Source organism: Panthera leo, chromosome A2 (genome assembly GCF_018350215.1).
Source record: "Panthera leo isolate Ple1 chromosome A2, P.leo_Ple1_pat1.1, whole genome shotgun sequence".
Classification (NCBI taxonomy): domain Eukaryota; kingdom Metazoa; phylum Chordata; class Mammalia; order Carnivora; family Felidae; genus Panthera; species Panthera leo.
Genome location: NC_056680.1, coordinates 155117143 through 155145052, shown reverse-complemented (window position 1 = coordinate 155145052; position 27910 = coordinate 155117143). Strand labels below are relative to the sequence as shown.

At 43.4% G+C, this 27910-nt stretch overlaps 1 protein-coding gene and 2 gene segments (V, D, J or C); 1 reads left to right on the top strand and 2 right to left on the bottom strand.

The window, feature by feature from the left end:
• Nucleotides 1-3836: 3836 nt before the first annotated feature.
• On the bottom strand, nt 3837-4553 carry LOC122213222. The segment is given in 2 exon segments: nt 3837-4328; nt 4421-4553. Coding segments are annotated over 2 exon segments (529 nt in total).
• Nucleotides 4554-5277: 724 nt separating this feature from the next.
• On the bottom strand, nt 5278-6122 carry LOC122213221. The segment is given in 2 exon segments: nt 5278-5846; nt 5949-6122. Coding segments are annotated over 2 exon segments (618 nt in total).
• A 9473-nt stretch (nt 6123-15595) lies between these two features.
• LOC122212906 (cationic trypsin) lies at nt 15596-21246 on the top strand. Its single transcript, XM_042926889.1, has 6 exons — nt 15596-15727; nt 16510-16672; nt 18662-18821; nt 19598-19851; nt 20360-20496; nt 21043-21246. The coding sequence occupies exons 2-6, from the start codon at nt 16633-16635 to the stop codon at nt 21190-21192; spliced, it is 741 nt and encodes a 246-aa protein (XP_042782823.1). The 5' UTR covers nt 15596-15727; nt 16510-16632; the 3' UTR covers nt 21193-21246.
• Nucleotides 21247-27910: the final 6664 nt, after the last annotated feature.

Sequence of the window (27910 nt, the reverse complement as noted above, 5' to 3'; positions counted from 1 at the left end):
ACAAGTGAAGCTTTGCAAAGAAAGGAAAGAAGGGAGAAGGATAAGAGATCAACATCCCAGAGAGAAAGGATAATCTGAAAAATCACTTTTCCCTGACTGTTACTGCCAATTTAATATCAGCAGCTAAGAAGCTAAGAAGAAAGAGAAGTCTGAGAAGGGAGAAGCTTGGAGGAATCACATGACCTTACTGGTCTGGGGAGCAATGTCTGTGTTCAGGGACTGCCTAAGAGAAGGTCTCGGTGAAGACTGAGGCCTTGGGGCCTCAAGTAGGAGTGGGGATTGACTGCAAATGAGGACAAAGGAAATTTGGGGGCAATGGAAGCGCTTCAGAACTGATTCATGGTGATAGTTGGCCAGTGCATAAATTTATTTAAAGTCACTGAGTTGTACACTTGAAACAGGTAAATATTATGTTATGCAAATTATACTTTAATAAAGTAAAAATACTCCAGACTTTTAGTTTGGAACCTAAATCATCACATACTAGGAGCAAAAGTGAACAGCCATCAAAAAAACTAAAGCTTAGCTTCAATCCAGCTCAATTATCAACCAGATTAAGAAGATCTGGGGGCGTCTGGGTGGCTCAGTCGGTTGAGCCTCTGACTTCGGCTCAGGTCATGATCTCACTGTTTGTGAGTTCGGGCCCGGCGTCGGGCTCTATCCTGACAGCTCAGAGCCTGTTTCGGATTCTGTGTCTCCCTCTCTCTGCTCCTCCCTTGTTCACACTTTGTCTGTCTCCCTCTCTCTCAAAAATAAATAAACATTAAAAATTAAAAAAAAAAAATTTGCCTCTTCCAATATGTCCTAGCTTAAGCAAAAAGGAATCCTCTCTACAGGAAAATATACCATTCAGTACTTGAGATTATATCTATAGTTTTTCATATACAATATCTAGCTTTCAAACACATTATCTATTGTGTGAGGAAACATCACATGGCCAAAAGCAAGAAGAGAAAACCAACAAAAGAAAAAGACCCAAGGGGTGCCTGAGTGGCTAAGTTGGTTAAGCATCTGACTCTTGGCTTCAGCTCAGGTCACGATCTCATGGTTTGTGATTTTGAGCCCCCACTGGGTTTTGTGATGACAGAATGGAGCCTGCTTAGGATTCTGTCTCCCTCTCTCTCTGCCCCTCCCCCACTTGCTCTCTATCTCTCTCTCAAAATAAATAAAACGAACTTAAAAAAAAAGAAACAGGGGCGGCTGGGTGTCTCAGTCGGTTAAGCGCCGCTGTCGGCTCAGGTCATGATCTCATGGTTCGTAGGTTGGAGCCCCACATCGGGCTCTGTGCTGACAGCTCAGAGCCTGGAGCCTGCTTCGGATCCTGTGTCTCCCTGTCTCTCTCCTCCTTCCCCACTCGTGCTCTGTTTCTCTCTGTCTCTCAAAACTACATAAACATTAAAAAAAATTACAAAAAAAAAAAAAAAGAAACAGAGCCAAAATGATTCAGATGGAGTTGTCAGACACTGATATTAAAATAACTGTCGATAATATATTCAACAAAGTGAATGACAAATGGAGAATTTTAGTGGACAACTGGAAACTATAGTAAACATTTAAATGGAGACTGTAGAAACAAAATACACAAAATACCTCTGATTAACAATTCAATATATGGGGTTAAAAGCAGAACAGATACAGCTGGAAAGAATAGGAAAAGTGGAAGATAAGTCAGATGGAGATATCGAGGCCAAATCATGCACAGAAACAAAAAGGATGGACAATATGAAAAATATGTATATGAATTGGGCCATCATTATAGATAAATGGCTGCTCGTCAATCTAGAACTTTCTAGGGAGTCTGAGACAGACACAAAGCTTTATTTATTCGTTCTCATCCCCCCATTGGTGGAGGATTGTCCCATAGAGCATTAACACCCTGACACTTCTGGGTCGTGCATGTATAAGCTTCTAGTAGGCCATTCATGTGTCTCAACCACAGCCACAGAGCACTTCAGGAAGAAAGCTAGATACACTGCCCATATTTAAGAGGAGGTTCAATCCATATGAAGGGGTCAATGTCTGCTTGGAATAGCTGCATGAAATAGTTGTGGCTGGAATCAGGGGGGGAGCCAGGAAGATAGGTGGTGATACAATCGAGGCATTTCAAATAGCCTACACCCTACATTGTTTCAAGTCCAAATAATAAGGTCTTCAAGGTGGGGTTCAGCTGCAATCTGTACAAATACAGGGTTAGGGCTATAGGACTGCTGCTCTTACTGTACACAAAGCCATTACTGAGATTTATTATCTCCCTTATCACCAATTCTAGATTTTCTCCAACTTTGCTTAGCACTTCTGTGGTCTAAGATGTTTGTTTTGTGGGGTGACCCAGACATTCGTCTCTGAGGGTTTTGAGTCCCTTAGGTACATTTACTTTGTCAGGCCAAAATGGTTGCAATTGCAGAACTGTCATTATCACCAGGAATTTAGGCACCAAGAGATGTTTGAACTAGTTCTCTGAATTCCAGGTAAACCTTTCCCTGTTTCCATTATGTAGGAGCAACTCTGTCACCTCATGATAGTCAAGATCAATACCTCCATCCTTACCTATTGGGCTTCCATCAAAAGGAGCCCCAAATGACCAGGTACAGTCATAGTTTATGTTCATATGTCCTGTGGTGGAAGCACCCCTGTCTTAAAGAATCAGAACTTTTTATCTAGAAGACCCTAAAAATACAGGGAAAAGAAGCCTGGATTTGCAGCTGGATCACTGGGGGTGGTAATGAGAGGGATACCCATCCTCCCCCCACCCTTTGGCTTCTGGATTCATGGATTGAGTACATAGTTCCATATCTCAGCCCTCTGTACAAGTCATACCACATCCTAGAAAGTATCTCCTCAGCTTGAGGGTATTATATCTGAGCTAGCCCCTTAGCCAAACCTTTACTACGTCCTTTCTTCATTTCTACAAGGTAAGATGCTTCTGAAGGACGCAGTACATGAAAACAAGAATGGATCCCACCACTACAGGTCCATGATTTCATTTCCTTAGCTGTAAAATGGGATCCTTTGGTCTGCAAAGTTGGTGGGATTCATGTCAGGAGGAAAGTCATTCTGCAGATGGTGGTGCTGTAGATGACCCTGTAGAAGATCCTGTAGATGGTGGTGCTGGCATGGCTATAACTTGAGTAAATGAATATTTCATGTGTTTATAACTGATATGATCTGCTCACACTTTTTTCGCCTCTATTCATTGCTTGAGCTCATCCTGACTTATTATGAGGAAATTCATTCTTTTCTATTGAAGTCTTCACTCTGCCTTTCCTGCTCCAGGCCTTCAAGAACACTGAGATCTTACTCAAAACCCAGGAAGTTAATCTGGATGCCCCATGTCAAGTTCAGGGTGACAAGTTCATTCATGCTCTGCTTCTAGATGCTACTTGATTTTTGCTGCTGAATTCGATCCTGCCCTGTCCTGCTATATTCTGGTGGTTCTCTCACTGGTTTAGACCTCTGTTGGCCTTGTCCCAATAGCGGACTCCATTGTTACTGTTCTCTTAACTCATTCTCATGTGAGTTAACAGCATTTCCCCAAACGCATCAAGTACTTACTGGGAAAGACTCGACAGTCCAGGCCCTTATGCTGAACTGCACGTCCTTCTGAAGATTCACTGTTGGAAATCCTCTATACTCTTACGGAAATACTAAAGCCCTTCCTCGATAACCATTTCTGATTCTATGAGTTAAAATGGTTTTTTCTAAGCTACTAAAACAAAACAAAATCCAAGATGCAAAAGGAAGTAAAGAGAAGACATAGGCCATGTGATGGTCTTTTCCTGGGCAACAACGCTCCCATCTTTGGAGGCCACAGTCAAGCCCTGTAGTGTCTATAAAAATTTGGCAAAAAATGCTCCCTGGCCATTCCTGCCAAAGATAAACTACTTTGGTGATTAAATTTCAGATATCTATTTGGAAACAGCTGAAAAAACAAGTCAAATCAGACTTTCTTGGGCAGCAAAAGCATTCTGGTAGCTGGAAAAGAGGCAGATACATGAGGGTTTGTGTGCAGGCTGGAGGTGTCTGTGCAAGGCTGTGGCTGAGCTGCTGGCACAGAGGTACGTGGCTGAATCTCCCAGCTCTGTGGGCTGGATCCGCAGAGTGGAGAATGATCCATCAGGCCTTTGACCTGAGGATCGATCCTTGATTGTTTCAGACTTCTCCAAGAGATTATCCTTGTAGAATAAAACTAGAAACTCCACTTTCTGTCCCAGGATCTGTCTGTACCAATGTACAGAACCCATAAATTGGGTCACGTCTCAGGATTACTCTCGTCCCCATCTCTGTGACCTGGTGGCTGGGGGTCTCCCTGACTTCAGGTTCTGTGTGTCCTGAGGGAGGAGAAAGAAGCCAGAGATTGAATAAGGAAATGGTTTGAAAGAGCCTCAGGTAAATCCAAGATGAGAAATTCCCAAAGATTCACCTGCTTCCAAGAGACTAAAACTCACCACCCAACATAATAGCCAGGAATCCATGACGGGATTGGGAAGGAATGAGTTCTCTCCTAGAACAGGCTTCTGGGCATCAGAAACAGGAGGAGAATTCTGAGTTCCCATGGTTCCTAGTCAGTCTGACTGAGGCATTACATTTCCTGCAACGCCCACTTCCCCCTGGAGCGCCCCCTACAGGAGAGAGGAGGGAGCCTTTGTGTCAGTGCGGGCATCGGACTCCCCAGGACACAGGGCTCCGCTCAGCCCTTGGGGTCCCAAGGTGTGTGCAGCACTGGGGCCATTGCAAGGGGCGATGCCAGAAAATATCGGGTTCAGCACAGACAACCCCGAGTATACGGTCCTGCTCTGAAACGCTGGGGGGCCTCCTCCCCTTCCTGCCTGTTGCGGGCAACGATCCAGGGCCTCAGGCTCTCTGGCTGATAACGCAGGATGTGGAGACCTGAAGAATTAGGATTAAAGAGACAGAAGGAAAAAGAATCCAGCCTCAAAGTGTGAAACCCCGAGAGGAAGAGGAGACTGCGCAGAGCTGAGTCCCCGGGTGTGCAGCAGAGAGTGGCCTCGAGGACTGCGATCCGAACCTCACGAGGGAGCCACTATCCTCAGTGGTAGGGACTGACAGGGCCCTGTGGTGAGGCAAGCAGGTGTTCTGCAAAGGGGCTCGGAGCGCGTCGGGAGCTGGGACCAGGGCTGAGATCCAGGGTCTCACCTGGGTGGAAGGAACAGGCAGAGAAAGGTACGCGTTGGCAGGAGGCTTGGCAGGGCCGCCGCGGCCAGAGTGCAGCGTGTCTCCTGAAAGAGTCCCCGGGGCCACGTGCCGATCGATCGGAAGCTACCGGAGGAACTGGAGGCGGACCCTTTCCGTCCCGCACTCAGCCGCGGGCACGGTCTGGCCCCGGGCAGAGCCAGGCCACAGGCTGTGGGCGTCTGTGCAGGGAACTGGGCCTTGCCGCATCCAGCGAACCGACCGGCACGTCGTGGCCTGGGGTTTCTGTCTGTCTGGGGTCCCACCGGAGATGTCGAGCTGAGCCGTGGTCGCCCCCACGGCTCCCCGGCTGCACCCAGGAAGTTTGTGCACGGGGAGCCGTTGGCTGTGCGGGGCTGTGTCCTCGCTGCTCGCACAGAGATACACGGCGGAGTCCTCTGGCTGTAGGGCGGCCACGTGAAGGTGCAGGTGGGAGCTGTCTGAGCACTCGGGTGTGAAGCGACTGGGGACACTGTCATTTTCGGCGAGTTCCTTATAGCTGTAGGCAAACATGAGCTTCGGTGGCCTCTGGGCACTCTGTTTGTACCAGTACATAGCGTTATGTCCCAGATGTTGTTCGCACTTCAGGGTCCCCTTACTCCCTGTCGCTGCGACCAGGTGTTTTGGTGTCTGGGTAACTGCAGTGTCCACGGGGACTGTGGGAGCAAGAAAACAAATTTAGAGCGTCTTGGGAAGCAGCTCCATGAGAGAAGCTAGAAACCCGAGGACAGAGATGTCCCAACTGTTCCCAGACTCACTTGCCCCGAGGACACAAAGGACCACACAGCAGAGGGGCTGGCAGCTCATCGCAGTGTCTGACGGAAGGGACCCAGTGACTCTCTGCTCAGGTTCCTGTCTTCTGCATGTGTGTCCGTGGCCCTGACAGAGGGTTTGCTTGGGAGGTCACTGCCCCTGTTGGTTCTACAGCTCACGTTTCCTCTCCCCCGCCTCGCCCCCCCACCATGGGTTTGGATGCAGGTCCCTAGGTGGAGGAAAGGCCCATCCCCCCTCTGCCTTGAGGAGGTTTCTCGCAGTTGCTTTTTTTTGTCATTGTCAGTAGCTTCCTCCCCTCCCCAATGAACAACTGAGTCTTTCCTTCCTCTTTCTGCTTAACAGCACCTCCTCCGCTCAAACACACATCCCTTCCCCTTGGACAGGTGTACCCCCCCTCCCCCGCCGCCCCCACCACCTCTCAGGGAGCCAGGAGAAACCCTCGCAAGCCCCATCCTGATTTAACTCAGAGGCCACCTTGCTTGGCTTCCAGAACCTTTCCCTGGAGCCAGCTGCACTCATTTTAAGACACAGGAATTTAATGCTAACTGGGTAGGAAGCACCGTCAGTGGGTGCTGACGAGGTTATGACAGAAATATGCTGCAAGCCGTGCCCCCGGAAAGCATCTCGCCTACTTGGGGTGCCGAGCCCGAACATGGCACCCACACATACAGGGAAGCACTGGAGAGTAACAAAAGGTCCTGAGGGACAGGGGCCACGGGGACCGCAGACGCGATGCTGTTGAGGTTGGAGAAGTGCAGCCTGGACTAGATTTTCGCATCTAGGCTGTTCAGGTACCATGTCCCAAGCAGAACCAGGAGGAAACCCTGCTGCCAGAGCATTTGCTTCCTTCTTAAGCCTCCTTCCCATTCCCCTTCCTTCTTCCAGACCAGCCTCGGGAATTTTGGTGAAGTCACAGCTCCTCCTAGAGGTCACAGGGGCACATTAACCTCCTCTCCACCTGCTGCCTCCAGTCCTTACTCCTGGGCCCAGGGGAGCAGAGAGCACACAGAATTTCAGTTTGTCCAACAAGCATTGGCGAGAAAGGCAATATTCTCATCCTCAAAATGTTTCTAGACTCATAGGAGCAATATGACATGCTTTTTTATTATTTACTTTTTAATTTATTTATTAATGTTTATTTATTTTTGAGAGAGAGAGAGAGAGAGAGAGTGAGAGTGTGTGTGTAAGCAGGGGATGAGCAGAGAGAGGGAGACACAGAATCCAAAGCAGGCTCCAGGCTCTGAGTGGTCCACACAGAGCCCCATGCGGGGCTTGAACTCCTGAATTGCGAGATCATGACCTGAGCTGAAGTCGGCCACTTAACTGACAGAGCTACCCAGGTGCCCCAGGATATGCTTTTAGACAACATTGAGTTTGGAGAGGTTTAGTGTATGTTTTTCGGAAGGTTAAAATATAATTGGTTTTTATATGGCTAAATCATTTCATCTACTCACCTTCTCATTTCCTCATCTCCGAAACCTGGATAAAGGGAGAGTCTCAAATACTGATCTCCTACCTTCTGTTTAACTCTAAAACAGTATGAGCAGTTCAGGATAAGCCTCCAACCAGATGTTTGCCCTGCTAGGACCTTCCAGAGTCTCCCCCCACCCCCACCCCCACCCCCGCCGCCCCCTTATCACAATACTGAACACTTTGCAGGTAATTATCACATACTTGAATGAATGAATGAATACATGGATGCAATGGAAAAATGGTAAGAGATCACATGTGAGTCTAACCATTAAAAAATTGTTTCCCAGTGTGGTATGGTTGGCACTGGTATATTTGTACTTGCGGCTTACAGAAATTGAGGGCAGGGCATCAGGATACAATACAAGGCTGAAATGGGAATGATAAAAAAATGAATTTGGCTGGCATGAGGTGAGCTTCAGTACTAATTTTTTTAAGTTTATTTCTTTTGAGAAAGAGAAAGAGCATGCGAGCCAGGGAGAGGCAGAGAGAGGGGGAGAGAGAGAGAGAGAAAGTCCCAAGTGGGCTCTGTACTGTCAGCACAGAACCCCATGTGGGGCTCGAACCCATGTACCGTGAGATCACGACCTGAGCCGAAACCAAGAGTTGGATGCTTAATCAACTGAGCCACTCGAGCACGCCCCCCTTTTAAAGTTTATTTATGTATTAGTACTAATTTTTATTTTAAAGGATAGTTATGATAATTTTCCAATGTTTATCGAGCATTGTCCAAAGATTTGGAAGTGAACGTATTGTTTCCCTTTTTAAACTAGCCTTGTTGTCAGGGCCCTGAGGACGATGGGTATTTGAGGATTTCCTTATAGTATAGCACAAGAATATATTCTAGGCTCATCCTGTGCTTTCCCTGCTCCCATCTTGGAATCAGCTATTTCTCCAAAGAGCCCTGGTTCCTTTAAGTGGATAACGGTGTTCAGAAAACAAGAGATGGGCACTAGATCTCGGCTTTTGAGGGGACAGTACTTCTACATCATCAGTGGACAGAGCCTAGGGAACACACACGAATGCACACACATTAACACGTATCTTTAACTCTCTATCCATGTACATGTATTGAAAAGCCATAAATTTACACCAGTAATTCCAGTTCTAATTTCAGTACTCTAAGGTTCACTCTAGTGTTCTTTCTGTATTCGCAATTCCTTTATCCAGTACTGAGAAAACTGGCTCCTGTTCTCAACAGATTTACGTATTTGATCAGTCTCCTTGTATGGACCCAATTGTCCACTGCAACCCCAACCTTCTCTCGCTGGCACACGCCCCCCTCACCCTGCTTGGGAACCAACAGCCTGTGCCAAAGAGTCCTCTCCACGTTGGAATCCTCCTCACCTCAGTCCAGCGTCTGATACCCGACATGGCGCACGTCCTGCCCAGTATGGACACCCTTCTCAACCTGCTGGGGCTTCAACGGCCTGTACCAGGCTGCTCTCCTCACCCCACTTGGGTGCCAACACCCCCTTTCTTGGGAACACCCTCTTCACTTGGCAGAATCTCTGTCACCTGCACCAGGCCTCCTTCCTGCACAGATACAATGCAAAGCACTAGTCCTCTGACAGCAAAGATATTTCACTTCACAGATTGCTTGGGGAATAATTCGATGCACTTCAGGTTGGCGGTGGGTGTGGGGAGGCCTCGGGGCCTTGTCTCTCCCCTTATGCTCTAGACATATGTCAGGATCAAGCAGGGTGATGGCTGCAGCTAGTGAACATGTACTTGACTTGCTTGGACTTTTCTGAACCATTTGTATTTCTCTTCCCCCCCCCCCCCCCACCCTGTTCTCCAGGAAGCAATGCCAATTTCCTTGTTCTAAAAGTCTGAGATTTTTCCTTTCTTCCCTCCTATACTAACACATTATTGGCATGCGTGTACCTGTCTTCCTGCTGAGTTCGAGATTTTTAAGGTCACAGGCTGTATCTTTTTAAAAAATTTCTTTAAAAAAATTTCTGCATATTGTTCTCTATGACGTTATTTATTTTTTAACAGCTTCATTGAGGTATAATTGATATACAAAGACCCGCACATATTTAATACCACCATGTCTAGATAATACACACATGTTAATCAGTTTCTTTCTCTTCCTTCCCCACAAAACCCTTTCTCACCTGCCAGTCTTTGCAAAGCACCTTAAAGGTGAGCTCCTCTGGCCTGAAGCAGCAGTGATTCCTGATGGCCCACCACATGCTTCTCGATATTTCCTCTCTTGAAGGAGGAGGGAGGGGGCCCCTTTAATCATCCCCAGGTGTGCACATGTTCTCATCGCCACCCTCTCATCTCCCCAGGACCCCGGTCTTCAGAACTACAACCTGATGCTCTCCCTCAGCATTCAAGAGTCTGCCTGAAGGGGGACTGGCCCCCTACTATGTTCTGGTCACCAAACAGCCATTGATTGTGACTCTACTGAAGAGTCCTGATTGCAATGGGTGCTGTGTGGAAGGGGAAATAAAATGATAAATAACAAAACCTATGGGGTATACGTCTTTGGTTTTGTGTGTGTGAATATTCTAGGTGGTGAGACAGAGCCAATAGTGAGATGAAGCAGCTAAAATACTCCTGTATGACGTTTCACTAATCGTAAAATGGTAGGGTATAATCCGTGTTCAGCAGCATTTGAAGGACATGCAGAAAAACAGTTGTTCGGGGATTGCCGAAGTTGGAGAAGGCTTTTTGAAGGAGATGAATGTAAGCCAAATCTGTAAGCAATCTAGTCCTGTACCAGTTTATTTTTTTTCTAAGAACCAGTTCTGGTTCACTGTGTATAAAGAGGCTAGCACATAGCTTCAACTTTTAGTTCTGGCATGCTATTTTTCTAGTAACATGAGGCAACTTTTGAGGTTGCCTTCTGAGATTTGCTCCTGCTACAAATAGGGACAGGGAAACTCTGTTGGGTTCGAAACTTGCCTTATCTTGCTTCTCCTGTTTACTATTTAAAACCCATAATCTTCTGCTGGCTGTGACCCCTGATCACTTACCGTTTATTATGAGTCTCCTGATCTTCTATTACCAAGGGACAAGATTAAGAAAAAATGGTTAAAAGCTCTAAACAATCTTCTGGCTCAACACAAGGAAAAACTTTCCAACTGGATGGTTGAGAAGGTACTGGGATCTCCTTTCTGCAATAGAGGCTGGAAGACCTTTGGTGGGATGCTATAGACGGGGCCCAAGCATCTGATGTGGCGAAGAGAAACTGAAGCATCTACTCTGTGCCAGAGACAGAGCTACAGACTGAGAACTTAAATACAAAATATTTGTTTCAGGAGATCATAATCTAGTTGAGGAAATAGACAAAAAATAAACGTTTACAAGAAAATCCAGAAGTTATAATAGCAATATACACAAGGCTTTAAAAGAGTGCAGAAAGGTAACAGACTTATCTGTCAAGTCAGAGGCAGCGTGGGGTGGAGTTAGGGGTGGGCATAGATAAATGTCAGAGGTTAACTCTAAGGAGAGATGATGTCAAGGTAAATTTTAATGGATGAATTGGAGTTTGCGAGTGAAGAAGTGAGGGAGGTAACCCCATTCAGCAGTAATTTGCTGAACAATTACTATGTGTCAGATACATGTTGGCTTTGAGGCAGAATGGTAAGCAAATCAGCCATCAGTTGTGCCCTCAGGAATTTTAAACGATCAACACTACATGGATAGATACTCACACAATTTATATATAATTGGAAGTAAATGTTATAAAAGTAGAAGCTGACAAGAAAACTCAAGAAGGCCTGATTTGAGCTAGAGAGTGCAGGTGAGGTTCATCAGGATTCTCTCTGATTAGAGACCTAGAGAATGAGTGGGTGTTAAACTGGGAGGCAAGTGGGAAAGGCACAGAGGCGTGAAATAGTGAAGAGTGTCCAGGTTCATAGGCTTCAATGCCATGCCCAAGAACTTAAATGCATCCCAACATCAATATGGAGCTATTGAAGAGATTTAAGCAGGAAAATGACATGATCCATTTGAATTTTAGAAGGACCACTCTGGTAAAACAGTATGGAGGTAGGTTGAAGGACAGTAAATCCAGAAACAAGAAAATACTAGTAGTGCTATTTATTTTAGCAGACCGTGGTCCTGAATGAAGGCACAGGTGGTTTGTTTGAAAGGTAAGTCAAGGATCTTCAAAGATAAGTCAAGGATCTTTAGGACAGAGCAGTGGGAAACGAATGCTGACAGAGACATAATTTAGTTGTGTTAACACTTTAACAAAACTCTTGTATGTGGATCGAAGATCGTGTTAACTTCTATTTCCCCCTGATTTTCTGTGGGTGTTCATTTTATACATGAGGATGTTAATGTGCAAAGACCCCCCAAAATGGAAGCTAGTGGCAGAATGAAGGCCAGAACTCTGTTGCCAGATTGAAATCTTCTCTCCCAGAATTTTATTGTTTCTCATCCTTTGGTACAAGTTTCTGTCTCTATCATTCTCTTCTTTGTTTTGCCCTGTTCTCTGTCATTCCGATATCCTAGCCCTAAACCCCCAATTCCCTACTTCTTACTTTCTCCAGAAAGCATTACTTGAAGGTCAACAGTGAGCTAATTCTCTTAAGATCACTAGTTTTCTTTCAAGCCACACCTGATCATTGAAACAATCACCATTCAATTTTAAGTCTGGATGTGGGGCATTTAATTCATTTCTGCCTTCTCTTCTGGAGAGGGTCAACAGACTATGGCCCAGGTTCAAGTCTGACCTGCAGCCTGTTTCAGGAAATGAAGAAGGTTTACTGGAACGTAGCTGCACTCAACCACACATGTACTGTATACGGCTGCCTTCACGCTGCAATGAAGACTAGTTGTGACAGAGACTGTACTGGCTGCAAAGCCTAAAACATTTACTATTGGGCTCTTTATAGGAAATGTTTGCTGACTCCTGCAAACAATATCATGGAGAGAATCACATGTAGCTAGAATAGAAATGTCCTCAAACTAATGCCATCCTTGAGCAGGGTTCTCAAGGAAGCCTGTCTGGTTCCAGGGTTCACTTTACCAAGAAAGAGCATTCTACTTGCCAACACTGGTTTTCTGTACATGGCAATGATTAGAAATTGAGGGGGGCGCCTGGGTGGCTCAGTCGGTTGAGTGGCCGACTTCGGCTAGGTCACGATCTCGCGGTCCGTGAGTTCGAGCCCCATGTTGGGCTCTGTGCTGATAGCACGGAGCCTGGAGCCTGTTTTGGATTCTGTGTCTCCCTCTCTCTGACCCTCCCCCGTTCATGCTCTGTCTCTCTCTGTCTCAAAAATAAATAAACGTTAAAAAATTTTTTTAAAAAAAAGAAATTGAGCTTAGCACGGACCGTCAGGTTAGCATCAGGGTTATGACACAGAGCGTACTTTGTAACCTTGTTCTTTTTTGCATTCTTGTTGCCCTGATTGCTTATTTCAGTTTTTTTTTTTTTTTTTTTTAGTAATTTAATATATCTTTTTTTCAGGGAGAGGAATTCTTATTTAAAAATTTCCCTTCCTGTTGGCACGGTTAAAGAGCCAGTAAATGGCCTCAGTAACTAGAGGTGTGTTAGCCAAGAAGGTGGCTGGAGCATCTAAACGAAAAGAAAAACAGACTCCGTGAGAGAGAAGATCATAAAGTTGCCTTCAGAGGCCGGTGAGTCTTGCTTCTGCCAATATAAATGTCAACATATTTGCTGGAGCCCAACCAGCCCCTAATTCAGGCCCAAGTGTAGATAGTCCTCCAAGGCCACTAAGCCGTGTGCATGGGAAAGAGGGGTGACAAATACAGATGCACTAAACACAGACACATGCCTCTGGACCTTCATGTGCTTGAAGTGAGGAAAAGAAGTATAGGTACCAACCCACTCTGCCCGGCAAAAGGAACGTGGACATTGCCACACAATGTGTGGCACGTGGCTCTTTTCACGGACATGACTGAGGAAGGAGACTCCCCACCTCCTCCACATCCACACACTGTGGCATGACCACTGTTGATTGCAAACAAGAATTCATCGATGTTATTGAGGACAGATGTTTTGCACACACAAAGCGCAGACAAGAATATCTATTGAATCTGAGAAGTTTCAACCCAGTTCTCCGGGGCCCAACTTCACAGGATGATTGAAGCACAGTATCTCAGGAGTAAAAGGTATCTTACAGGTGTGAGCTCCCACACAATCGTGCAAGGATATCTTCTTCATGTCTGTTCACCCACTTTACAGAAAAAGATCGACATGGCGCTCATGTAGAGAGACACCTCACACTGATCCCGTGTTCTCCTGGCCTCTTCAATAGGGAGCATTCTTCTAGTATCTTCCGCTTGGCGTACTTTGCGCTCTCAGTTAATATCCAGATCTACTCTGCTCCATACCCTTTCCACACCCAGCAGCCACCACAGCCATGACCACCAGTGATACTTGGGATTTCCCACTCTCGTTTTGTCCGGCCCTCTGCCTGATGCTATGGGATCAGTCTTCAACATGTGTCTGCTTTGGCGGCACATATACAAAACAACTAGTCTTCAACGTGATTTTAGGGAGCGCACAAATGACCACTGTTATTTAAAGAGCTATGTTATCAAACAGCATGTGTTCATTTTAATGTGCATTAGATAAAGATTCACCAACACATGAAATATCAACATCTATGCTTGAGAAGAGGCTCAGGAAAAAAGTCTACTTTAAAATCAAAACTTGGGGCGCCTGGGTGGCTCAGTCGGTTAGGCGTCCGACTTCAGCTCAGGTCATGATCTCGCAGTTCGTGGGTTTGAGCCCCGTGTCAGGCTCTGGGCTGACCGCTTGGAGCCTGGAGGCTGCTTTGGATTCTGTGTCTCCCTCTCTCTCTGACCCTCCCCCATTCATGCTCTGTCTCTCTCTGTCTCAAAAATAAATAAACATTAAAAAAATTTTTTAATCAAAACTTAAGTTTTTTAAAGGCATTGTGTGCATGGTTTCCATGCACCACATGTGAGAGTTATTTGGGAATACCTGAAGTCTAGAAACCATCACTCGGCATTTTCCCCACATCCCCACTACTGCTTTAGATGACTGAAGAGTCATCATGCTGCCACTGGATGGGTCCATGTTCCTTTATCTCAGGTGTTTATTTGGGCATTTGCAGTTGAGTCTAGATAACTCCTCTTACCTGGCAACCCTCACACTTCCCCTTCCAGGGAGAAGGGGTCCAAGTGATAAAGCCCAGAATGCACCAGGGAGAGCTCCCTACAGCATAGCAGCACATGAGCCAACTATTGTGGGAACTCTTTGAAGATGATGTGCTTTTCATATGGGCTAAGGTCTCTGGTGAGTTTCAAGGGAAGTTCCAGGGGTGATTCAGAACCACACAACTTCCAACACTTCACCATGGAGGTATCAGAAAGGACAGAAAGGAAGATAATTGGATGGGTTGAGAAGGCTCTCCCTTTTTCACTCTGGGCCTGGCCCTTCTCTTACTCCTTAATTTCCATGATTTTTAGGTATCAGTGAGGGACAGCCCCCTGCTTTATGTGCCATTCATTCAGTAGTTGATTACTGCCTACATTGTCCTAACGTTCAAATCACTTACCCATGGCTATGGCCTTAGAAGCTACTTTGCCCATCTTTTCTCCTTAGATCAGTCATTCCCGGCTGGGGATGATTTTGAACCCAAGGGAACATTTAGCAATGTCTGGAGACATTTGGGTTGTCACAACATGGAGGAGGGGCTAGTGGTACTTGTAACTAAGGCCAGGGGTGCTGATAAATATCCTACAGTGTTCAGGGAAGTTCCCCACAACACAGAATTACCTGGCCCCAAATGTCAGTAGTGCCGGGGTTGAGAAATTCTGCCTTCTAGTGAATCATCTTTATATCAGCACAACTTTGAACGTAAAAGCAACAAACTACTTCATGAGAGACGATCATCTGCTAAAGCAGAAGTACATCCTGGTAGGCCATTCAGATGTGTGGGAGTAGAATCTGGTCCCTGAGATTCACTTATTCTGGATACTTCTGCCATGCTTCATTAATTATGACAACTCCTGCTCCAGGAACCCATTTCTTCAGTTTATCTAAGAATTCTCTCTGCTCCCTAGGGTCATCCTTTAATTTGGTGGAGTTCAGGTTGTTCTCCTTAGTTATGTTTATGGCATCACAGTAGAGTTTATGATCCTTGAAATGAGTCTGCTCGAGTTTGAACACTGTGTTAACCACTCAAGAATATAAAACTTTGAGCAAAACATGTAATTTCCCCAAGCTTCACTGTCCCCATATATAAAATGGTAAAAATTATAACAACACCTATAAAGCTGCTGGTAAGGATTGAATGAACTGATGTATAGAAACCCCATCCATCGTGCCTGATGCATAGTAAGCACTCCATCGATTTCAATTGTATTACCATTTGTCAAGATTTCTGTATTATCTTGGTGTCAAGATTGTGATGAACTAAGTGGAGAGGTGTTGTATAGTGGTTAAATGCACAGACTCTGAAGCCAGATTTCCTGGATTGGAATCCTGAGCCTACCGTGTACTTGCTAGGTGATGTTGCTCAAGTCCTCTGTAAATTTTGTGTGCCTCAGTTTCCCCATATGTATAGTGGGGATAGTAACAGGTATCTTCTAGGGTTGTAATGAGAATTTCTAAATTAATATATGCAAAGTTTTTATAGATATAAAATACATAGTAACTTCTAGTAAGTTATTCTTTCATTCTCCTGTTTACCTCGATCATGGTTTCAATTCAGAACACTTTTTTCTTTTCTCAAGGAAACAAGCTTCCCTATTAATAATGAAAATTTAACGTGGCTATACAAAGCCACAGATGCCACAAGAAAAATTATATAACTTTGAAAGAGCCAATATTAATTAAACATCAAGGGGGGTAGTGTTCAAGAGAGTCCTCAGATAAAAGTTCACACTTGAGACAACCAAATACTTAAGATTTTTGTCTGGGAAACGGGACACTTGCAGCCCCGTTCTGTGACCTTGCTCCAATGTACTTTTCTATTATGGGGAACAAATTGCACCAGGTGGGTTTATTATTTCCATTTCCATAACTTTCTGGAAAAGTAGACAAAAGCTGATGTTTAAATATGATGCTGATTATCTTCAGTTTGGCATAGAATTGAATTCTAAATTTGGATTTGTAAGTTTCCAGTCAAATCACTTTTCTGGCACCCATGGCCATGGGTGTCAATGACAAACCTGGGGGTATAAATACCTGTGGATGAAAAGCGATCATCACACTTCTCAGTCCAAATCCAGTGAGCAACCATGAAGACCTTCATCTTCCTTGCTCTCCTGGGAGCTGCTGGTGAGTCTTTACGAATAAATGAATGCAGTGGATACATCTACCCCAGGGGATGCCTGAAGCCGCAGATAGTACTGAACCCTGTATATGCTATGGTTTTTTCCAATATGTATGTACCTATGATAAAGTTTAACTTATAAATTAGGTACAGTAAGGGATTAACAATAACTAATAACAAAATAGAACAATTATATAATAATCATATCATACTGTAATAGAAGTTATGTGTCATGCTCTTCTCTCTATCTCTGTCTCTAAATATCTTATTCTACTTGACTCACTCTTCTTGTGATGATGTGAGATGATAAAATGCCTACATGATAAACAGAGTGAAGTGAATGATGTAGGCATAGTGAGATAGTGTTAGGCTAGTAATGAGCTCCTGATGATACATCAGAAAGTAGATCATCTGCTTCCTGACTGCGGTTCACCGAGGGTAACCATAACCATGGATAAGGGGAAACTACCATAGTACAAATACCTATACATAATTAAACCTCACTTGTTGGGGACAGATTATAGTGAGCAGGAGGAATTAGTGTAGAAAGTATAAAGAGGCAGAAATTGCCCTGAACGTCAAGATAAAATCTATGAAGGAAGAGGGAAAAGGAAAGGATAGTTAACAATAAGGAAATGTTGCATTTTGAATTAATAATCGGGAACAATGACTAGTCTTGGGCTCATTGAAGAGGCTGTGAGGGTCAGAACCAAAGTCTCCTCTATACCGAAAGGATTTTAACAGGCAAAGATACTTTATTTCTCATGAATAAAAGCTATGGGCTGGGTTTTACAATGTCTTTCTTAATGAAATCTCTCTGGTGTAAAATAACATATCATTTAATCATCAAAAGATGTAGAGAAATATCTGTTTCTATTCTTTATACTACCAAATTTCATCAAAAACTTGCTATTAAACTTTCCCGAATTGGATGAGTATAAATTCAATACACCAGTCTCTAAATGTCTTTCCCAAAATTACTTCAAAATATTTGAACAATAGGGTGGATATAATATAATCATAGACTTTGGGAGCCATAGAAATCTTAATAAATCAGTGGGCCAAACTTCACAATGCTGAATAAATTGAAAAATGTTAGAAAGATAATTGGAATAAGGGGAAAGATTGGAGAGGGAAACCAAATATAATGTTCTATGAAATCATTTCATGAAAATTTTATGCAAGAACCAAAAAGAGAAATTTGGGGAACAAAAGTACAAACTCCCAATTCCTTCCAGGCTAGAACATTCTTAGGGGGCTTCTAAAAGCTTCCTTCCCTTTACTTCATGGGAATAAGTATCCTATACCAACCACCATAAATCAATATAAGCATGGTTACTGCAAAGCTTCACTGAACATTTATTTGCATGTCTGCTGAACAAAGTTTTGTATAAAAAGTATTCTTTTTTTAATGTTTATTTATTTATTTTGAGAGAAAGAGAGAGTGAGTGAGTGAGCAGAGGAGGGGCAGGCAAAGAGACAGAGGAAGAGAGAGAATCCCAAGCAGCAGAGCCCGATGCAGGGCTCAAACTTGCAAACCATGAGATCATGACCTGAGCCAAAACCAAGAATCAGATGCTTAACTGACTGAGCCACCCAGGCCCTCCTAAAAAGCATTCTTTACATCCTTAGGTAGTAATGTTCAGGGCATGTAATATATAAGAGTCTCTGATCAAGGTGTGTGTGTGTGTGTGTGTGTGTGTGTGTGTGTGTGTGGTACATATGTTGAAAAACAGTATATTTATCAAATTTAAAGCATAACTTACAAATTAGATACTTATAATGGTGTAAGTAGAGTATGTGTCAAAGGTATAGATAGAGTAATAAGATTTTGGGAAAAACATTATGGGAAAATTATGTTATCACCACGTCCTGATTATGTGTGACAAGAAAACATTATCTTCTTTTTTCTAGCTCACCTACAAAAACTTAGTGGTAAGTAGAAATTCCAAGATGTATCTTTTAACAGATAGTTTCCAACTTTTCCTTGTCAGTTGCTTTCCCCGTTGATGACGATGACAAGATCGTTGGGGGCTACACCTGTCCGAGGAACTCTGTCCCCTACCAGGTGTCCCTGAACTCGGGCTACCACTTCTGTGGCGGCTCCCTCATCAATTCCCTGTGGGTGGTGTCTGCGGCTCACTGCTACAAGTCGTAAGTAACTGATACTCACATATCTGTTCTCCCAGATCAGCTCATCCCCCAGCCCTGCCAAAGCACAATCAGGGTAAACTAGAGAGTTATGCTTGAGGGGTGAGCATTCAGATTCTAGAAGACTTGTCATTCTCCCCAGGCACTGTATGTTGCGTTGAGGGAATTTTACATGGACAGCTAAACTTAGAGTTCCCTGATAGCCTTCCAAATGATGGTACCAGAGACAGAGGAGGGGAACTAGCTAGTGATGAAGTATACCTAGGACTAGCTTAAGAGCATTAATCGATAAATAGTCCCAATCATTATAGCTCAACCAGGAAAAAATGGCATATGGAGGTAAAAACCCAAAAGAAGTTTCCAGTACAATTTTAAAAATAAGTACAACTCATTCTGCCCCCTTAAAATCCTGGCATGTCTCTGATTCCTGCCATGTCTCCCTACAATAACTGATAATCTCAACCAGAGGAGGAATAGCACGTGCTGAATAATATTCATCAATTCCCACCTAACCTGCCATCATTGTATTGGTGCCGTTCAGTCATGGGAACTAAAGGCATCTAGCTATTCTAACAAGATGGCGGGCTGGTAGTGACACCCACTTAAGAGTTACTCTAACCTGGACCGTATCTGGTAGGGCTGCCTTACGTGCACAATTACCTATGTGTGGGAACACTTGAAGGGGATGGTGTTCATGCTTATGCTTATGACTGGGGGGAACTGGGGAAGGGGAAAATCTCAAGTTGGATACTTACAGAACTTTGCATCCTCTAATCCAGCCGAATCCAGGTGCGTCTGGGAGAACACAACATTGCAGTCTCTGAGGGCAGTGAACAATTCATCAATTCGGCCAAGGTCATCCGCCACCCGAGATACAATGCAAACACTATTGATAACGACATCATGCTGATTAAATTGAGCTCACCTGCCACCCTCAACTCTCGAGTGTCTGCTATCTCTCTGCCAAGATCTTGTGCACCTTCTGGTTCCCAGTGCCTCATCTCTGGCTGGGGAAATGTCCAGAGCTTTGGGGGTGAGTGTCACCTGGAACAAAAGCACCAAGTCTGAAAATCCTAGAAGTGAAAGACATGTTGGGGGTCAGTTAGTCTGAACTGTCACTCAAGGCAAGGTTCCCAGAGGATAGTTTGTGGATGTATGGAGTCTTAGGAAGATTCCTTTGCTGGAAAACACAAGAAAAAATGAACTGTGATAAAGATAGATGTTCAGCTGAAGTGTGATTTGTGATGTGCAAAGAAGTAGAAACCGAGGAGGTAAACAGAACAGAGGCTGAGAGATTTGGTACCACCTAAAGTATAGACCTGCTTAAGAGGTAGTCTCCAGATTTGAGATCTGGAGTCACTGATGCCAGCGTCAGAGAGAACAACTTGTTGATTAAAACTGTTCAGAAGACTTTCCAGATAAAAGTTGTTCTTCCAAAATAGAAGTTACTGGCAAAGTAGGGAAGGAGGGAGAGATTGGGAAAGAAATCTCCAAGAATCCTGTGGGTAATATTCTTCCATTTTTACCCTTGCGCCCAACAGAAAATTATCCCGATGTCCTGCAGTGTCTGAAAGCTCCCATACTAACTGACAGTGCTTGCCGTAAAGCCTACCCAGGCCAGATCACCAGCAACATGATCTGTCTGGGCTTCCTGGAAGGCGGAAAGGACTCTTGCCAGGTTAGTTTCTCTGTACTCCTTCTGGCCAAGCCGCAGGCATTTCCACCATATTTTCCCTTTCCTGAAACACAGATTGAGAAGCTGTCTCTGGGATGGATTATAAGGGACAAGGGAGAGATTTGGGATAAATGATAAATTTTCCTTTTGAGATATTAATGGTTAGGGTCAAGGGTAAAAAGATACACAGAAGATGGTGTGCAAACAGCACACCCAGGCGCCCTGCTGAGGAGGTATATTGTACCAGGAAACTTTCTGGAAAAAAAGCAGGGCTAGCTGGGCAGCATTGCACTCACTTGTCCTCACCTCTTCTTGGCCCTGCCTGCCTGCAACTAAGAGAAGAGCAGGAGCTAGGAGGAGGGGGGTGGGGTAGAAAGGATGGGGATGTAGTACAGAGATTGAGGGTTGGATTCCCAGGAAAAGCGAAGATGCTTCCTGGAGAATCAGCAACCTGGGAAAACGGACCCAGGGTAACGGAGAAACAACTTTGAGCCTTTCCCCCAACTTGGTGTGACTGAGAGTTCTTATTGTCTCTTTCCTCTTGTTCAGGGTGACTCTGGTGGCCCTGTGGTCTGCAACAACCAGCTCCAGGGCATTGTCTCCTGGGGTGCCGGCTGCGCTCAAAGAGGCAAACCTGGTGTCTACACCAAGGTCTGCAACTACGTGAGCTGGATTCAGCAGACCATCGCTGCCAACTAAGCACATGGACCTCTCCACACCCTATCCCGTTAGTCAACCTCGCCTTCCACCTATGCCTGAAAACAGTATCTAAATAAAAACATTTTGTCCCACACCACATGTGTCCAAGAACTGTCCTTACTTAATATTTATGAACTTTATCTTCAAACTGACTGCTGAGTAAGAGAGTGGGCACAGAATTGAACAATTACACGAGGATAGAATTGGAAAGGTTACACAGGTATTCATTCAACCTGATCCAAATGAATTTACTGATCATCTATCTGCTAGGCTCTGTGTGGTCCATTGAAGATATAAGCATGGATAAGCTTTGAAGTCACTATTGCCATCACATTTTTGAACAGATGATGATGACATCAGGGTACAGAAAGGGCAAATCAACTGCCCAAAGTCATTCAGCTAGTTCAGAGTCAGGGAGGCTCCAGTGGCCCTTATTCCCAAAGCATTGCTACTGCTGTGACACTATGGTCTCCTTTTTTTTTTTTTGGCTCCAGTCCATCTGAAACTGTGAGGCTAGATAATGGAAACCACCAGATGGAGAATTTGTTTTTTTGTACAAATCACAGATTTCCTGCATTTCCCAAGATTTTACCTACCTATATATTCCAGTTCTCTAAGATCTTTCTTGCTTTCCCCCTGGGATTTTATTGCTATTGCAGGCATGATGTCTGCAATAGCAGACATCTGTCTGTGCCCATTGCCCATCTTCCACCACCAGACCCCCACATCCCAGCCCAAATAATGTACTATTTTGAACTATAGAAGAAAGAAAGTGAAAACGCAGGTCAGTTTACAGAGCAGATCTATTACACTGAGGTCATAGAAGTCGTGGCTACAGAGTTGGTTTGGAGAACAAGTCCCAACACATGATTCCTGTGCATATCCGGTATGGATCCAGGAGAAGAATATAATGGGATCTAAGCATGGACATCTTGGAGTAGATGGAGGAGGTTTGAAAGGGGAAAATGTTCACAGCCTCAGTAATAAGGTGAAGAAGGGATATTGTCTTAGTCGGTTTAGGCTGTTATACCAAAAATGCCATAGACTGGGTGGCTTAAACCACAAACATTAACTTCTCATAGTTCTGGAGGCTGGGAAGTCCAAGATCAAGGTGCAGTGGGAAACAGTGCAGGCCCACTTCCTGGCTTGTAGACAGGGGCCTTCTCACTGTGTCCTCACCTGGCAGAGAGAGGGCTCTAGTCTCTTCTTATAAGGACGCTAATCCCATCATGGGGTCTCTAGCCTTATGACCATATAAACCTTGCAAAGGTCGAATCTCCTAATACTGTCCTGTAGTGGGTTAGGTTTGAGTACATAAATTTGTGGGCATGGGGGAGGGGCACAAACATACAGTCCACACCAGGTATTTTGGAAGAGGAAAATATGGGAAGATACATGCCCCATTACCAAATTTCTATTCCTTTGTAATTCTGGATGGCACATTCATAGGAACCAGTCCTGAGCCCTTCATATTGCCTTGTCAATTCCACTGGGATGGAGGCCAAATTCCTTAGCCTTGCATTCAAGGCTCTTAAATATATGGTCATAACTAAGTTGTCCTGTCTTATTTCCATAGTTCTCATTGAACTGCTTTCATGTTTGCATATGGCCTAAATTAATTAATTTCATATACAACTCCTCTATGTTAAAATAGGTAGCTTTAGATCTACCTTAACTAAATATCTCAGGCTTCTCTCCAGAAACAAATGACCTTAAAGATTCTCCTGTTTCCTCTAAAACATTTTCTATTCCACACCAGCACCACCCACCTCACCGCAAGAAGAGGGCAGATTTAGAGACCTGGCAGGTTAAGGGAGCTATACAAAAGATGAGAGATAAGGGAAGGTCCAAAGAAAAGTATGAAAAAAATCCTTTTTCTTGATACTATTCAATATTCCCTTGTCAGCCTATCTTGTCATTTTCTATCAACTTTCTTTTTAAAAAAATCTAACTCTTCATAATTTGTAAATTTATACTAAAATGTAAAATCTGTATGCTCTTTGACCCAGAAACTTCATTTCTAAAACTCTATTCTATTGAAATATCCATACAACCACAAAAACAAAGTATAAATGGGAGTGTAAAATTTAGGACTCATTCCATTGCAAAGAACAGAATAGCCAACTCAAATGGCCTTTAAAGATGTACTAATGGAAGCTTAAAAACTGGGAAGGCTTCAAGGATGCTTTGATTCAGCAATTCAAAAATGTCAAGGACCCTATGATTCCTGTCTTTGTCCTGTGCATTAATGTCAGTTTTATCCTCAGGATAAAACCTTGTGATTGAAATGACCCTCAGAGGCCGACTCTACCTTGTCTATATCGAGGGGGAAAGACAAAGCTACTCCCATCAGACCTAGGAAGTTTCTTTCCCAGATGCCCCTGGCAGACATCATAATGTGTGTCTTTCACTGAATTTGGTCACTGGCACAAACCTGAGTCAATAGTCTAGTGGGATTATGCTGATTAATTTACAATTAGGTTACCCAGCATAACCTCAGAGCAAGGGGTGGACTTTCATTCCGCAATGAACTTGGTACGTGTTTGGTTAACTGAATGGTTATAAGGATGGTTACCAAGAGAAGGAGGAGCAGATGTTAAGAAGGCAGCCACAATCTCCACTAGAGTAATCCAGGGTGCGTATTGATACATTGTCTATGTAATTCTGAAAATCCAGAAACAATCCAAAGATCCATTAATAGAAGATTGATTAAATACATCTGGTATGTCCCTCAGTGGAGACAATGTAACTATTTCATTCATTTATCCAACCACGTACTCAACAAATACTTAATGATGACCTACAATGTCCCCACCCTGTCTTATGCTCTAAAGATACAGCAGAAGAAATAGTCAAATCCCTACCTTCATGGTATATATGTCCTCACTGGGTAAATAGAAAACAAATAAACAGAGACGGTAGACTAGAATGCTGATCAATGCAAATGCTACAGAAAAGCAAACCAGATAAAGGGGTGGATGACTAGAAAGTACACACCTGCTTCTAAAGTACAGTTGACCTTTGAACAATATGAAGGTTGGGGCACCAACACCCTGCAGAGTCAAAAATCCTTGTCTAACTCATGGTTCCCCCAAAACTTAACTACTAATAGACTACTATTGGCCAGAAGCCTTACTGATAACATAAGCAGTTGATTAACACATATTCTGTATGTTATATGCACTATATGTGGTATTCTTACAATAAAGAAAACCAGAGAAAAATGTTAAGAAAATCAGAAGGAAGAGAAAATACATTTGCAGTCCTGTACTGTAAGAAGTCCGCATATAAGTGGATCTGTGCAGTTCAAACCCATGCTGTTCACGGGTCAACTGTATAATCTGAGAAACACATAGAAAGACCTATGAAAGCATCCTATAATTTGAAATAAAAAGCCACTTTGTAGAGTCAGAAGAGACATCTCTCACCAAAATATATTTACTCCAAGTAAATACCTAATTCATAATTCAATAAGATCCAGGAAGGCATGGTATCTGTGCAGAAAAATACGGAAATATAAGGAGGTAACAATCTGAGATTAGGAACAACTGCATAGAGACAAAAGTGTTTTTTTTTTCTTGCCATGTCTAATCACAGCAACAGATGAGTTTTCTTTATGTATCACTTGCTCCTGTAAACCCTAAGATGGCTCTCAACTGTCAACCTCATGGTTGTGACCTTTTGGAGCTGTGTAAAATAAAGTGATATCTGCACCTAGAAGCTTAGTTCCTTATGCAAATATTTTTTTCATACAGAATAGCTAGGCTGGGTAGAAGTTTACTTCATACTGGTACACAGCATAATCGACTTGTTAGTTTTCCCATTAGCCAGGAAAGAATTTCAACATATGCTCAAGATGAATTTATCAGAGAATATTTGCTCTAATAAGACAAAGAGAAGCCTCTTTTACCCTACAAACCTTATTTAAATTCATTATTGAAGTCCAAACCATTGTCATCGTTTATCTTTTTTTTTAATGTTTTTATTTATTTTTGAGACAGACAGAGACAGAGCATGAGCAGGAGAGGGGCAGAGAGAGAGGGAGACACAGAATCTGAAGCAGGCTCCAGGCTCTGAGCTGTCAGCACAGAGCCCGATGCGGGGCTCAAACTCACAGACTGTGAGATCATGACCTGAGCTGAAGTCGGACGCTTAACCGACTGGGCCACCCAGGCGCCCCCATCATTTATTTTTTATGGCATGTTATTTTGGTATTGATATCAACTTTTCAAACGCCGTTAAAAATAAAGATATTTACTTACTGTCTTTGTATTATTTTAGTCTCACTTTTAAAAGTCCATTAAGAAGTTCTGTCTCGTTGAATGGATACAAATACAAAAGTCTTTATTTAGTCTTAGGGATACTCATTTATTCTGAGTAACTCAGTCTAATCATTGTCTGTTTATACCCCATCTCAGCTATGGAATCTGTTGAAACATAATCCAACAATCGAGATGAAAACTTCTCTCCACACAAAAATCTGTGCATGGAAGTTTCCAGCAATTTTATTTATAATTGTCAAAATTTGGAAGCAACAGAGATGTTCTGCCATAGGTGTGTTGATAAATAAACTGTGGGACACCCAGCCAATGGAGTATTGCTCAGCGCTAGAACAAAAGTGAGCTATCAAGCCACAAAAAGACACGGAGGCAACTTAAATGTATATTACTAAGTGACAGAAGCCAAAATGAGAAGTCTAAATGCTGGATGATTAAACTATATGGAATTTTGGAAAAGATAAAACCATGGAGTCAATAAAAGGACCAGTAGTTTCCAGGCGTTGGGGGAAGGGATGAATAGACCGAGCCCAGGGACTATTAGGGCAGTGAAAATACTCTGTGTTATGCTATGATGACACATGTCACTGTACATTTGGCCAAACCCATGGAATGTATAACACCAAGGGTGAACCCTTGGTAAACTATGGATTTTGGGTGGTAATAATGTGTCCATGTGGGTTCATCCATTGTAATAGATGCACCAATCTGGTGGGGATGTTGATAATGGGGGAGGCTGTATGCATGTGTGAGATCGGGGAGGTCAGGCAGCACATGGGAAGTCTCTGTATCTTCCTCTCAGTTTTGCTGTGAACCTAAAAATGCTCTTAGGAGAAAAGTCAAAGAATTATTAACTTTTTTTATTGAGGGAAAATGAGAGAGGATGGGCAGAGCAAAAAGTATTGTAATGCTGGCCATGCTAATAGTGGACAACTTTAAGTGGAGTTATAATTAGTGAGTTTTTACTGTTGTTTCCTATTTCTGTTGTTACTTTTATATATTTTTCTCAATAAACATGGAATAGATTTTTATGAAACAAAAATGTCGCTTGTTTTTAGTGAAATTCCCAGGCTTTTTAGTTCACAAAACTTGGTGGTAGTCCTTGCCACCTTACAAAAGTCTTCTCTGAGGAGGAAGCCTGCTGAGAATGAGTGCCGCGCAGGGCAGGCTGGGACTGCTGACCAGCTCCGTCCTCCTCCTCTTCCTCCCACATCTGTTCAGAGTCCCACATTTGTCACCGGGTGTCACACATGAAACCTGGTTACAACCTGAGGGGGTAGTAATTTATTTCCGTAGAAAGAGCTGTATTAGACTGGGCACACTTTAAACCCATGGTACTTAATAACCCCGAATCCCTGACTTTCACGAGCAGCATATTCTGGGACAGTGCTGAGCCAAAATACACAATTCTGTGAACCAGAGACATACTGAAGGTTTGCTCTTCTTAGTATTCAGGAGCCATTTCTTATTGTTGCAGGGGTGGAAAATGGAATCATCATCATTATAACAACTAGTATTTATTGTTTTTGTTTCTCAATGTGTTGCACCATTCTTACATGCTTTTCAGTAGTATTCAATCCTCACAAGTATCCTATGAGATAGGTACAAATACTCTTTCCTCCCTGAGGCTTAAAGAGGTCAAATGTTTTTCTCAGGGTAAGGTGGCTAGGAAGTCCTGCAGCCAGGAATGAAATCCTAGAAGCTGGACTCCAGAGCTCATGCTTTTCATCGCTCTGTAGGACTTCACAACAATATTTAGACGTTAAGAAAAAGAAGGCATCCCCAGAAACCTGGAAAATCTGGAGATACTAAGGTTCCAGTTATTTCACAAAACAAGCATTTATATAGCATTTACTATTTGCCATTAGAACTCACTGTTCTGAGCACTTTATAAATAGATCATCTGAACAGATCAGTGAGGAGTAGAGATTGAATCAGTAATCAAAAACCTCCCAGCACAGAAAATCCATGGCCAGACCTCACTGGCAAATTCTACTGAACACTTGAAGATGAAATTAACACCAATCCTTCTCAGACTCTTCCAAAAAGTTAAAGAGGAGGGAACACTTCTGAACTCATTCTATGAGGCCAACATGAGCCTGATCCCAAAGCCAGAGAAAGACATCACAAAAAAAGAAAATTGTAGACCAATATCCCTGATTGAACCCACATTTATTTCATATGTCTGGGGGGTAGAGTCAGGAAGTTATCATGTAAGGCTAACTTATAAAGAGGAATATTGAAAAGAGTAATACATGTGAAAGACAAAAAGTGTACATGGAAAGGGATTGGCTGTATTCAGACTATTCAGTAAGAGCACCCCAGATCCAAAGATCAGAGAGTCTCAGCAAAATGGTTTTACCTGAAGACACCTTAGAGGGAGTAAGAAACAAGTTACAGGTGTGGAGATTTGCAGTAAAACAAAACAAAACAAAACAAAA